This window comes from Oncorhynchus nerka, linkage group LG19 (assembly GCF_034236695.1).
Source record: "Oncorhynchus nerka isolate Pitt River linkage group LG19, Oner_Uvic_2.0, whole genome shotgun sequence".
NCBI classification, from domain to species: domain Eukaryota; kingdom Metazoa; phylum Chordata; class Actinopteri; order Salmoniformes; family Salmonidae; genus Oncorhynchus; species Oncorhynchus nerka.
This window is the reverse complement of record NC_088414.1, coordinates 48,342,213-48,356,777: the sequence shown is the minus strand read 5'-3', so window position 1 is coordinate 48,356,777 and position 14,565 is coordinate 48,342,213. Positions and strand designations below refer to the sequence as shown.

The following is a 14,565-nucleotide window of genomic DNA, read 5'->3' as shown; positions in this document are numbered from 1 at the left end:
GACTCAAACAGGTCTCATGAGCCCCTCCTTTATAGTAGAATTCTCATTCAAGTTTCAAAAGACGGTTGACATCTAGTGGAAGCCCAAGAAAGTGCAACCTCATCCATATCTCAATGTGTACTCGGTAGGCCAAGCTTTGAAAAACTACAAACCTCAGATGTCCCACTTCCTGTTTGGATTTTTCTCAGGTTTTTGCCTGCCATGTGAGGTCTGTTATACTCACAGACATCATTCAAACATGTATTAGCATCTGGGACAGAGTAGGAGGCTGTTCAAAATGTTCTACCTTTAAAATGAAGGTAGATCCAAGAAAAGGCTTTAGTACCAAATATTAAGCTGATAAACCAGCACCAACTTTTTGAAGGTTCTAACAGATTTGTTAAACAATAAGTTTTATATTTTGACTAAATTGATGCAGCAGGTTAAAATGATAAGATAACCAGAAAGGGGCTCTGTGTAATGGCTCTCGTCGAAAGGAGTGGACCAAAGCGCAGCGTGGTAAGTGTTCATGATTCCTTTTATTCAAAAACCACTTAAACAAAACAACAACAACGCACTAAACAGAAAACAAGATCCTACAAAACCCAAACGGAAAATGGCAACTTATGATCTCCAATCAGAGACAACGATAGACAGCAGCCTCTGATTGGGAACCACAACACTCGGCCAAACACAAAGAAATAGAGAACATAGACTTTCCCACCCGAGTCACACCCTGACCTAACCAAACATAGAGAATAAATAAGGATCTCTAAGGTCAGGGCGTGAGATTGTTTGTTTAAGTGTTTGTTTAAGGTATTACCTGATATGTCTTCAGTACGATTCTTTCCAGGACTTGATGGAAGTCCATTAATCCAAATGTTAAAAAGTATTTAACAAGCCAGTTAAGAACAAATTATTATTTACACTGACAGCCCACTGGTCTAGGAACAGTGGGTTAACTGCCTTGTTCAGGGGCAGAACGACAGATTTTTACCTTGTCAACCCGGGGATTCAATCCAGCAGCCTTTCGGTTACTGGCCCAACCCTCTAACCACTAGGCTAATTGCCACCCCATTATGAGCTCCCAAATTAAATAAGCCCAATTTTGTCTGTTTTCATCCTAAATGTTTGTTTAGTCGTGTTAATACCGTCTTTGATTTATTGTGTGGGGTCTATTTTATTTGGTTTTCATGAGGATGTACCTTAAAGGTTGTAACTTTTGACTTTTCTGAAGATTTTCTTTTCTGAGTTTTTGATTGAACACGTATAAAAAAAATGATAAGGACTGAAACAACTCAATGTAAACCTGGTATATAAAATGTTTCAGTTTGAGATGTCTTTAAAAATGTAATCTGAGATGAAGGGAAAGAGTTGAATGACCCTAACTTTCTGACATTCTGCTGATTCTACCTTCACTAGAGAGCCTAGAAACAGTGAGATTTAAAGGTAATATGTAACATCTCTAATTATAATTTTCTGATGAGGAACTTAATCATTAATGAATTATGAGATTAATATATTGTATGTTGATGTAAATGTACATTCTGCCAATGTTGATGATGTGTGTTAAATTGAGGGGGTTTTGATTTTGAGTCACAAAACCGATGTGAATCACTGAGTATCGTCATTCTAAATTTTGGTTGGGTAATTAATTGGGTTTTGACTGATTTGGGAATTTAATGATTTCCCTTACCTATTCATACCTACATCTCTGATGACCTCAATCGTGAGCATAAAGACCCAGATGTGGAGCCCACACTGAGTGTACAAGGTACCCAGAGAGGGGTGTCTGTCATGCTGACCCCTATCTCTGGGCTTAGTGCCAGTGTGATGACTGTCCTATTTGCTGTAATGAAGCTTGTGATTTATTTGTAATTTTTTCTGTTTCATTTTCTAGATTGACTGTGTTATTAAGATAAGAAAGGTCTAAAAACCTAGCAACCAAAATAAAGGTTGTTTACCATGGATGTAAGGTGCCATAAATATGTACTGTTTTAAAATGTATGTTTACCAATAATTATGTGATGCTTGAATGCTTACATTTAGCTTCTTGAGAGGGGTGTCACGTTCGTTTGTAGAGACGGCGCAGCGGATGTTGAGTTCCTAATTTATTAGAAGTGAAACTTAGCAAAACAAAACAATAAAACAGTACCCCCAAAGGTGCGGATTCCGGCCACAAAACCTGAAACAACTGGGGAGGGTAGGCGGGGGGTGATTAGTATCGGTGGCGGCTCTGGTGCAGGACGAAGAACCCGTTCATCCCGCCAACATCTGGGGGCGGCTCTGGTACGGAACGAAGAACCCTCTCATCCCGCAGATCCAGCCATGGACCCGGGCTGAACACTGTGCCTGGACTGGACCTAGGTGCAGAAGAAAACTCCTGCCATGGAGCTGGACCGGATGCTGTGCCTGGACTGGGCACCAACGTAGAAGAAGACTCTGGCCTTGGAGCTGGACTGGACGCCGTGCTTAGACTGGGCATCGGCGCAGGGGAAGGCTCCCGCCATGGAGCTGGAGGTTCCGGACCGTGGACCATCTCAGGAGGTTATGGACCGTGGACTGTCTCAGGAGGTTGCGGACCGTGGACCATCTCAGGAGGTTCTGGACCGTGGACCGTTGTTGGAGGTTCCGGACTGTGAAACGTCTCCGGAAGCTCTGGACTGGGAATCGTTGCCGGAAGCTCTGGACTGGGAATCGTTGCCGGAAGCTCTGGACTGGGAATCGTTGCCGGAAGCTCTGGACAGGGGACCGTCGCCTAAAGCTCTGGACAGGGGATGCTTACTGGAGGCCTAGTGCGTGGAGCCGGCACAGGTGGCGTACTTCAAGGCGAGTGCAGGGAGCAGGCACAGGACGTACTTGACTGGGAAGGTGCACTTCAGGGAGAGTGAGAGGAGCAGGCACAGGAGGTACCTGACTGGGAAGGCGCACTTCAGGGAGAGTGAGAGGAGCAGGCACAGGAGGTACCTGACTGGGAAGGTGCACTTGAGGGAGAGTGAGAGGAGCAGGCACAGGAGGTACCTGACTGGGAAGGTGCACTTGAGGGAGAGTGAGAGGAGCAGGCACAGGACATACCAGACTGGGGACACACACTTCAGGGAGAGTGCGAAGGAGGAGACACATGACGTACCGGACAGGAGAGACGTACTTGAGGCCAGAAGCATGGAACCGGCACAGGTTGCAACATACTGCTAACTGGATCCTCTGGTCAGATGTTGAGCAGAACACACTTGCACAACATCTCTCTCATCTCTCTCTCTCCCAACTTTGCCATTTCCTCCCTGACAGTCTCTGGCTCTTCCCTTTGCTCAGCCGCCAGCTCCATGTGCCCCCCCAAAAAACATGTGGTTGTCCTTGGGCTTTCTGTAGCCGCAAACCCTGTCGTCGTCACTGTCCTCCATAATCTCCTTCCGTCTGTCGCCAAGGAAGGGTTTTGCATCTCCCCATCACTTCCTCCCATGTCCAAAAATCTTCCTCCCATGTCCCTCTTTGGGCACGCTGCTTGGTCCTGGTTCGATGGGATATTCTGTCACGCTCCTTCCCTCTTTGGGCACGCTGCTTGGTCCTGGTTCGATGGGATATTCTGTCACGCTCCTTCCCTCTTTGGGCACGCTGCTTGGTCCTGGTTCGATGAGATATTCTGTCACGTTCCTTCCCTCTTTGGGCACGCTGCTTGGTCCTGGTTCGATGGGATATTCTGTCACATTCGTTTGTAGAGACGGACCAAGGCGATGTTGAGTTCCACATAATTTATTAAAATTGAAATCTCGTCATATCGTCCCAGCGTGTTTTCCGTGAGTTACCGTCTCTCTTTGTTTTCTACTTCCTTTTTGCCTGCCCTGACCCTGCCTGCCGTTCTGTACCTTGTTGACTCTGCCTTGGATTACGAACCTCTGCCTGCCCTTGATCTGCCCTTGTGCCTGACCCTTTTTGATAATAAATATTGTGAGAACCAAGCCCCCTGTGTCTGGGTCATATCCTGAGTCGTGGTAATACGGCCTGACATTATCACAACATGTTTCCAATACAAAACGCATCATCTGGTTCTTGACCAATTAAATAAACAAACGTTATTGTTTTATTGACAGGCCCAAAGTAAAGGCGTTCTCTATGTTATTACCTGGTACTCCCTGTATATAGACATGTTATTAGTAAAGGCTCTAGTGATTGATGATTCTCTAGTGATTTAACTTTGTTGTTTATATCGCTTATGAAAGTACACGTGGAATGGATGTCCATAGATGACACTCAACTTTAGCTCAAAATCAGATTGCTTCCTGTAGCCGTTTTCCATTCTCTGCCTGAAACCTCAACAGTGAAGTATAGAAGGATTGGAATTGCTAGTTGAGTCTCTTGGTGGACTAGCATCTCTGATTCAAGTTTCTCCAGTGATAAAGTTATACATTTTCCTTGACCTAAATACATGACATGTTAAACGCACAGTTGTTGTATACACCTACATGTTTCTCTCTCCCAGCTGATTCCTCTGATCGGCTTCATGTTTGCTTGTACTGTATATTCCTGTGCTTTCTTATATCTCCTGTTTGTTTTGCCATTTCTGGATGTTATTCAATGTGTTTCTACAAAAAGTAAAGGTCAAATTCTATACGTTATCAAATTATTTAAATATTTTTTGGGGGAGGGGTCCTAAAATTCTAAATCTAATAGCTGAATGATCCATGGTATGACTATCTTCGATGTTCAGAGGTTAAACAGGTCAATGTTCACAAGGCAACAGGGCCAGACGGATAACCAGGACGTGTACTCCGGGCATGCGCTGACGAACTGGTAAGTGTCTTCACTGACATTTTCAACCTGTCCCTGACTGAGTCTGTAATACCAACATGTTTCAAGCAGTCTCTGTGCCCAACAACACCAAGGTAACCTGCCTAAATGACTACCGACCCATAGCACTCACGTCTGTAGCCATGAAATGCTTTGAGAGGCTGGTCATGGCTCACATCAACACCATTATCCCAGAAACCCTAGACCCACTTCAATTTGCATACTGCACCAACAGATCCATAGACGATGTAATCTCCATTGTATCTCCATTGTAATCTCCATTGTAATCTCCATTGTAATCTCCATTGCACTCCACACTGCTCTTGCCGACCTGGACAAAAGGAACATCTAGGTGAGAATTCAGTTCATAGACTATTACTCAACACCATAGTGCCCTCCAAGCACATCACTAAGCTAAGGGACTGAACACCTCCTTCTGCAACTGGATCCTGGACATCTTGACGGGCTGCCCCCAGGTGGTGAGGGTAGGCAACCTCAACTACCTAGTACCCCTGGACATTGACTTGGTACTGGTACTCCCTGTATATAACCATGATATTACCTGGTACTTCCTGTATATAGTCATGTTATTACCTGGTACTCCCTGTATATAGCCATGTTATTACCTGGTACTTCCTGTATATTGCCATGTAATGTCATGTGATAGGGCATTTCACTGTAAAGTCTACATTTGTTGTTTTCGGGACATGTGACAATTTGATTTATATATTTTACCAGGTAAACTGACTGAGAACACATTCTCATTTACTGCAACGACCTGGGAATGAGACAATTTGAAGCTTGGAATGATTCACTTGCCATGATGGTATGAGGGCCAGACTGGGATTTTAGCCAGGACACCGGGGTAAACACCCCTACTCTTACGATAAGTGTCATGGGGTCTTTAGGACACCTGTTTAACGTCCCATCCTACACATAGAAATGTCCACTGCCTTTGGGTGTTGGTGATTATTTTTTGACTATAGGAAAGAGTTCTTCCTTCTGACCCTCCAACACCACTTCCAGCAGCGTCTGGTCTCCCACCTAAGGACCGACCCTGCTTAGCCTCAGAGGAAAGCCAGCAGTGGAAGCCACATTTTGTTGTGTTACAGCCTGAATTTTTAAAAAAAGGATTAAATTGAGCTTTTGTTTCACTGGCCTATACACAATGGAATTATGATTTTTCGACATTTTTACTAATTCATGAAAACAAACAGTGAAGGAGCAGAGAGATTGAGAGAGAAGAAGAGATGACGAGAAGGATAGAGACTGAGAAAAGGAGAGAGAAGAAGAGATGGAGAGGAGGATAGAGACTGAGAAAAGGAGAGAGAAGAAGAGATGGAGAGAAGGATAGAGACTGAGAAAAGGAGCGAGAAGAAGAGATGGAGAGAAGGATAGAGACTGAGAAAATGAGAGAGAGAAGAGATGGAGAGAAGGAAAGAAGAGAGAGAAGAAGAGATGGAGAGAAGGATAGAGACTGAGAAAAGGAGAGAGAAGAAGAGATGGAGAGAAGGATAGAGACTGAGAAAAGGAGCGAGAAGAAGAGATGGAGAGAAGGATAGAGACTGAGAAAAGGAGAGAGAAGAAGAGATGGAGAGAAGGATAGAGACTGAGAAAATGAGAGAGAAGAAGAGATGGAGAGAAGGAGAGAGACTGAGAAAAGGAGAAAGAATGAGAGATGGAGAGAAGGAGAGAGACTGAGAAAAGGAGAGAGAAGGAGAGATGGAGAGGTGGAGAAAAGGAGAGAGAAGGAGAGAGATTGAAAGAAGGCGAGAGGTGGAGAGAGCAGAGGCAGAGAAAGGTGGAGAGGGAGATGGAGAAGGAGAGAGATGGAGAGAGAAGGAGAGTGAGATAAAGAAGGAGAGCGAGGGAGAAGGAGAGAGAAGGGGAGACAGAAAGAGAGGGAGAAAGAGATTTGAGAGGCATGGAGGGGAGAAGTGGAGAAAGGCACCCTACATGACCAAAGGTATGTGGACAACTGCTCTTCGAACATCTTATTCCAAAATCATGGGCATTAATATGGACTTGGTCCCTCCTTTGCTGCTATAACAGCCTCTACTCTTCTGGGAAGGCTTTCCACTAGATGTTGGAACATTGCTGCTATAACAGCCTCCACTCTTCTGGGAAGGCTTTCCACTAGATGTTGGAACATTGCTGCTATAACAGCCTCCACTCTTCTGGGAAGGCTTTCCACTAGATGTTGGAGCATTGCTGCTATAACAGCCTCCACTCTTCTGGGAAGGCTTTCCACTAGATGTTGGAACATTGCTGCTATAACAGCCTCCACTCTTCTGGGAAGGCTTTCCACTAGATGTTGGAACACTAGATGTTGGAACATTGCTGCTATAACAGCCTCCACTCTTCTGGGAAGGCTTTCCACTAGATGTTGGAACATTGCTGCTATAACAGCCTCCACTCTTCTGGGAAGGCTTTCCACTAGATGTTGGAACATTGCTGCTATAACAGCCTCCACTCTTCTGGGAAGACTTTCCACTAGATGTTGGAACATTTCTGCATGGAATACTTCCATTCAAACATAAGAGCATTAGTGAGGTCGGTCGATTAGGCCTGTCTCGCAGTCAGCATTTCAATTCATACCGAAGGTGTTCGATGGGATTGAGGTCACCAATCTCGACGAACCATTTCTGTATGGACCTCGCATTGCGCACGGGGGCATTGTCATGCTGAAACAGGAAAGGGCCTTCCCCAAACATTTGGAAGCACAGAATCGTTTGGAATATCATTGTGTGCATCGGACTGCCAGATGGTGAAGCGTGATTCATCACTCCAAACTACACGTTTCCACTGCTCCAGAGTCCAATGTTGGTGGATTTTACACCACTCCAGCCGACGCTTGGCATTGCGCATGGTGATCTTCGCCTTGTGTGCGGCTGCTCGGCCACGGAAACCCATTTCATAAAGCTCCCGACTTGTTTTTTTTGTGCTTCCAGAGGCAATTTGGAGCTCGGTAGCGAGTGTTGCAACCCAGGACAGATGATTTGTATGCGCTACATGCTCCCGAGTGGCACAGCGGTCTAAGACACTGCATTTCAGTGCAAGAGGCGTCACTACAGTCCCTGGTTCGAATCCAGGCTGCAACACATCCGGCCGTGATTGGGAGTCCCATAGGGCGGCGCACAATTGGCCCAGCATCGTCCGGGTTTGTCATTGTGAATAAGAATTTGTTCTTATCTGACTTTAAATAAATAAAGGTTAAAAAATATATATTAAATTGCACTTGGCGGTTCCGTTCTGTGAGCTTGTGTGACCTGCCACTTCGCGGCTGAGACGTTTTTGCTACTAGATGTTTCCACTTCACAATAACAGTACTTACAGTTGACCGCTCCACGTTGAAAGTCTCTGAGCTCTTCAGCAAGGCCATTTTTCTGCCAATGTTTGTCTATGGAGATTGCATGGCCGTGTGCTCGATTTTATACACCTGTCCGCAACGGGTGTGGCTGAAAGACGAATCCACTAAATTGCATGGGTGTCCACATACAGTACCAGTCAAAGTTTGGACACATCTACTCATTCAAGGGTTTTTCTTTATTTTGACTTCCCACATATGCTGAGCACTTGTTAGCTACTTTTCCTTCACCCTGCGGTCCAACTCATCCCAAACCATCTCAATTAGGTTGAGGTCAGGTGATTGTGGAGACCAGGTCATCTGATGTAGCACTGAATGCATTCAAATGAAATTTAACCCAACCCCTCTGCATCAGAGAGGTGTGGGGGGGTGCCTTAATCGACATCAACGTCATCGGTGCCCGGGGAACAGTGGGTTTCTCAGGGACAGAACAACAGATTTTTACCTTGTCAACTCTGGGATTCAATCCAGCAACCTTTCAGTTACTGGCCCAACGCTCCTACCAGGCTATGGACTTGGTATTTTACCATATAGCCCTATCTTCTGTATACCAACCCTACCTTGTTACAACACAACTGATTGGCTCAATTGTATTAAGAAGGAAATAAATTAACTTTTTGTTGAAATAAATTAAACAAATGAACTTTTAACAAGGCACACCTGTTAATTGAAATGCATTCCAGGTGACTACCTCATGAAGCTGGTTGAGAGAATGCCAAGAGTGTGCAAAGCTGGTTACTTTGAAGAATCTCAAATCTAAAATATATTTTGATTTGTTTAACACTTTTTTTTTAGTTACTACATGATTCCATATGTGTTATTTCATAGTTGTGATGTCTTCGCTATTATTCTACAATATAGAATTATTATTATTATTTTTTACTTTGTAGGTGTAAGATTCAGTAGGTCCAAACCTTTGACCGATACTGTATGTCATGTGTCTTCCCATGCTATTCATTCTACAACTGTTTGCGCGTTGCTAAAACTCTGTGCATGGTTGATAATACAACACTGGAAATGTCTTTATCTTTTTGAAACCTTTGTGAGGTTTGTTTACTGTTCACTTGTAATAGTTTGTTGTTGAGGTTGTTCTTGTTACTTCTCACTTCTGTTTACTGTTGATTTCATTTGGCAAAAATAACATGTTACCCATTCAAATAAAGGCCCAATGAATTGAATTGAGAGTGAGAGAGAGACAGACAGACAGACAGACAGACAGACAGACAGACAGACAGACAGACAGACAGACAGACAGACAGACAGAGAGAAAGAGTGCGAGAGAGAAAGAGAGAGTGCGAGAGAGGGAGAGAGAGAGAGAGAGAGAGAGAGAGAGAGAGAGAAAGAGAGAGAGAGAGAGAGAGAGAGTGAGAGAGAGAGAGAAAGAGAAAGAGAGAGAAAGAGAGAGAGAGAGAGAGTCTCTCTCTTCCTTCCTCTCATCCTTCCTCTCGCTCTCTTTCTCTAACCCCGGTGCGAAGAGACCAGACAGACAGACAGACAGACAGACAGACAGACAGACAGACAGACAGACAGACAGACAGACAGACAGACAGACGGACAGAGAGTGCGAGAGAGAGAGAGAGAGAGAGAGAGAGAGAGAGAGAGAGAGAGAGAGAGAGAGAGAAAGAGAGAGAAAGAGAAAGAGAGAGAGAGAGAGTCTCTCTCTTCCTTCCTCTCATCCTTCCTCTCGCTCTCTTTCTCTAACCCCGGTGCGAAGAGACCAGACAAGACATGGCTGCCACTCTGAAGGGAACTGTTGTCTCTCTTCTTCTTCTCTCCTCCATTTCTCAAGGTAAGGCTGGATTCACAACTCTTCATCTGATTGTGAGTAGACAGAGTAAAGGAGGCTGTTCTCAGGTTTTCAACTGTTGTGTGATTTGATTGACAGGTGTCCATGGTGTTGACGTGTTCCACCGTGAGTCAGTGAGAGCTGTAGAGGGTCAGAACATCACTCTACCCTGTTTACTAGAAGTGAAGGAGGGACGTAAACCCGTCATCTCTCAGGTAGCTGTGTTTTCTCTCTCTTTTCTTTCTCAACTGTTTTAATTGCACTAGGATTCCATGAGTGTCCTGAAAGACGTCTGTCTAATAAAATGTTATTTTAAAAAAATGTATTATAACTAACTACCTTAAGATGAATGAACTAACTGTAAGTTGCTCTAGATAATAGTCTCTGCTATTTGACTAAAAATGTGCATGTCAATGTTCTAGGTAGAATGGAGGAAGAAAGGAGAGCTGGAGGACCACAAGCTGGTAGTGTTTAACCCTAGTTTTGGTGAAACCCTCATCTGGCCAAACGTCGCCCTGGACGTGGCGTGGAACAAGGACAAGCTAATGGGCACGTCTCTGGTTCTGAAGGATGTAGAGGCTAGGGACAGCGGGCGCTATATCTGTGACATCACTACCTACCCCAACGGGTCCATCAGGAAAGTCACTCGGCTGAGAGTTGAAGGTATGGGCTGAGAGTTGAAGTATGGGCTGAGGGTTGACGTATGGGCTGAGAGTTGAAGGTGTGGGCCGAGGGTTGACGGTATAGGCTGAGGGTTGACAGTTTGGGCTGAGGGTTGCAGGTATGGGCCGAGGGTTGAAGGTATGGGCTGAGGGTAGACGTTATGGGCTGATGGTTGAAGGTATGGGCTGAGGGTTGAAGGTATGGGCTGAGGGTTGAAGGAATGGGCTGAGAGTTGAAGGTATGGGCTGAGAGTTGCAGGTATGGGCCGAGGGTTGAAGGTATGGGCTGGGGGTTGCAGGTATGGGCCGAGGGTTGAAGTATTGGGCTGAGGGTTGATAGTATGGGCTGAGGGTTGACCGTATGGGCTGAGGGTTGACCGTATGGGCCGAGGGTTGAAGTAATGGTCTGAGGGTTGAAGGTATGGGCTGAGGGTTGAAGGTATGGACTGAGGGTTGACAGTATGGGCTGAGGGTTGACAGTATGGGCTGAGGGTTGACCGTATGGGCTGAGGGTTGACAGTATGGGCCGAGGGTTGAAGGTATGGGCTGAAGGTTGATGGTATTAGCTGAGGGTTGAAAGTATGGGCTGAGGGAAGGAATGGGCTGAGGGTTGAAGGTATGGGCTGAGGGTTGAAGGTATGGGCTGAGGGTTGAAGGTATGGGCTGAGGTTGAAGGTTGAAGTTGCAGGTATGGGCCGAGGTTGAATGGGTATGGGCCGAGGGTTGAAGTATTGGGCTGAGGGTTGATAGTATGGGCTGAGGGGTTGACCGTATGGGCTGAGGGTTGACCGTATGGGCCGAGGGTTGAAGTAATGGTCTGAGGGTTGAAGGTATGGGCTGAGGGTATGGACTGAGGGTTGGGCTGAAGTATGGGCTGAGGGTTGACCGGGTGGGCTGAGGGTTGAAGAAGTATGGGCTGAGAGGTCTGAAGGTTGAAGGTGAGGTTGGTATGGGCTGAGGGTTGAAGGTATGGTCTGAGGGTTGAAGGTATGGGCTGAGAGTTGAAGGTATGGGCTGAGAGTTGAAGGTATGGGCTGAGGGTAGACGTTATGGGCTGATGGTTGAAGGTATATTATAGTTAATCCTCTGTAGTGTGTTTGAAAGTATCTCTGTACTGTTCTACTCTGTACCTGTCTGACATTAGAAAAACAATTACAAGTAACAGGGGTCAGGGGCAGCCTGGGACCAAAAATTGTCTCGGGCATTTCTAACACACAAGACAAACCAAATAATGATCATTTTGTGCAAAATATATATATATATTTAGAATGGCCATTGGGCTAAAAATGGAAATGTCAGAAGACCAGTCCACCGATGACCGATGTGGTTTGGTAAAACACACTTGTGTGTTTAGTAACCTTGTCTAAATCTTGAAGCCTTTAGCCCAACAGGCTAACACAGTCTGGTGGTGTCAGTATAGTTAATTCAGTAAATGTTTCTCTATCTATATTGCTATATGCCTGTCTGCTGAGCTGTAAATTGCTGCAGAATGTTGTGTTAGTCATGCTGACAGTGTCACCAGCAAAGCACCATCACACCTCCTCCTCCATGCTTCACGGTGGGAACCACCCATACAGAGATTATCCGTTCACCTATTCTGCGTCTCACAAAAAAAAACGCCGGTTAGAAACAAAATCTCCCATTTGGACTCGTCAGAACAAGGACAGATTTCCACTTGTCCATCGCTCGTGCTTCTTGGCCCAAGCAAGTCTCTTCTTATTGGTGTCCTTTAGTAGTGGTTTCTTTGCAGCAATTCGACCATGAAGGCCTGATTCACGCAGTCTCCTCTGAACAGTTGATGTTGAGATGTGTCTGTTACTTGAACTCTGTGAAGCATTTATTTGGTCTACAATTTCGGAGGCTGGTAACTCTAATGAACTTAGAGCAGCAGAGGAAACTCTGGGTCTTCCATTCCTGTGGCGGTCCACATGAGAGCCAGTATCATCATAGCGCTTGATGGTTTTTTGCAACTGCACTTGAAGAAACTTCAACATTCTTGAAATGTTCCGCATTGACTGACCTTCATGTCTTAAAGTAATGATGGACTGTTGTTTCTCTTTGCTTATTTGAGCTGTTAATATAAAATATATTGTGATTTGTTTAACACTTTTCTGGTTACTACATGATTCCATATGTGTTATTTCATAGTTTTGATGTCTTCACTATTATTCTACAATGAAAAAAAACCCTGGAATGAGTAGGTGTGTCCAAACTTTGGACTGGTACTGTAAGTATTCAGACACTTTGCTATGAAACTCGAAATCGAGCTCAGGTGCATCCTGTTTCCATTGATCATCATTTTAGATGTTTCTACAACTTGATTGGAGTCCACCTGTGGTAAATGCAATTGATTGGACATGAATTGGAAAGGCACACACCTGTCTATATAAGGTCCCACAGTTGACAGTGGATGTCAGAGCAAAAACCAAGCCAGACTGGATTGCGTCGAGACATAGATCTTGGGGAAGGGTACCAAAAAATGTCTGCAGAATTGAAAGTCCCCAAGAACACAGTGGCATCCATCATTCTTAAATAGAAGAAGTTTGGAAGCACCAAGACTCTTCTTAGAGATGGACGCCAGGCCAGACTGAGTAATCGGGCGAGAAGAGCCTTGATCAGGGAGGTGACCAAGAATCCGATGGTCACTCTGACAGAACTCCAGAGTTCCTCTGTGGAGATGGGAGAACCTTCCAGAAAGACAACCATCTCTGCATCACTCCACCAATCAAGCCTTTATGGTAGAATGGGCATACGGAATTCAGTCCTCAGTAGTGGCAGACAGCATCATACTGTGAGGATGTTTTTCAACGGCAGGGACCGGGAGACTAGTCAGGATCGAAGGAAAGATGAATGGAGCAAAGTACAGAGAGATCCTTGATGAAAACCTGCACCAGAGCGTTCAGGACCTCAGACTGGGGCGAAGGTTCACCTTCCAACAGGACAACGACCCTAAACACACAGCCAAGACAACGCAGGAGTTGTTTCGGGACAAGTCTCTGAATGTCCTTGAGTGGCACAGCCAGAGCCCGGACTTCAACCCGATCGAACATCTCTGGGGAGACCTGAAAATAGCTGTGCAGCGTCGCTACCCATCCAACCTGAGAGAGCTGGAGAGGATCTGCAGAGAACAATGGGAGAAACTAATTCATGAACATCTCTCCCTCTCTCCCTCTCTCTCTCTCTCTCTCACTCACTCTCTCTCACTATCTCTCCCTCTCTCAATTCAATTCAATTCAATTCAAGGGCTTTATTGGCATGGGAAACATGTGTTAACATTGCCAAAGCAAGTGAGGTAGACAACATACAAAGTGAATATATAAGGTGAAAAACAACAAAAATGAACAGTAAACATTACACATACAGAAGTTTCAAAACAGTAAAGACATTACAAATGTCATATTATATATACAATGTACAAATAGTTAAAGGACACAAGATAAAATAAATAAGCATAAATATGGGTTGTATTTACAATGGTGTTTGTTCTTCACTGGTTGCCCTTTTCTCGTGGCAACAGGTCACAAATCTTGCTGCTGTGATGGCACACTGTGGAATTTCACCCAGTAGATATGGGAGTTTTTCAAAATTGGATTTGTTTTCGAATTCTTTGTGGATCTGTGTGATCTGGGGGAAATATGTATCTCTAATATGGTCATACATTGGGCAGGAGGTTAGGAAGTGCAGCTCAGTTTCCACCTCATTTTGTGGGCAGTGAGCACATAGCCTGTCTTCTCTTGAGAGCCATGTCTGCCTACGGCGGCCTTTCTCAATAGCAAGGCTATGCTCACTGAGTCTGTACATAGTCAAAGCTTTCCTTAATTTTGGGTCAGTCACAGTGGTCAGGTATTCTGCCGCTGTGTACTCTCTGTTTAGGGCCAAATAGCATTCTAGTTTGCTCTGTTTTTTTGTTAATTCTTTCCAATGTGTTAAGTAATTATCTTTTTGTTTTCTCATGATTTGGTTGGGTCTAATTGTGCTGTTGTCCT

General features: G+C 44.9%; 1 protein-coding gene across 2 annotated transcripts in view; it reads left to right on the top strand.

The window, feature by feature from the left end:
* The first annotated feature begins 9,647 nt into the window (after window positions 1-9,647).
* si:ch1073-15f19.2 (mucin-5AC) overlaps window positions 9,648-14,565 on the top strand; it is a 23,816-nt gene continuing 18,898 nt past the window's right edge. Inside the window, exons 1-3 of one of the 2 annotated variants that reach the window (XM_065005006.1) lie at window positions 9,648-9,920; window positions 10,017-10,132; window positions 10,340-10,580. In XM_065005006.1, coding sequence (XP_064861078.1) covers window positions 9,860-9,920; window positions 10,017-10,132; window positions 10,340-10,580 — 418 coding nt within the window. In that variant the 5' untranslated portion in view covers window positions 9,648-9,859. The remainder of the gene's footprint in view (window positions 9,921-10,016; window positions 10,133-10,339; window positions 10,581-14,565) is intronic. The other variant, XM_065005004.1, reaches the window with a different exon arrangement.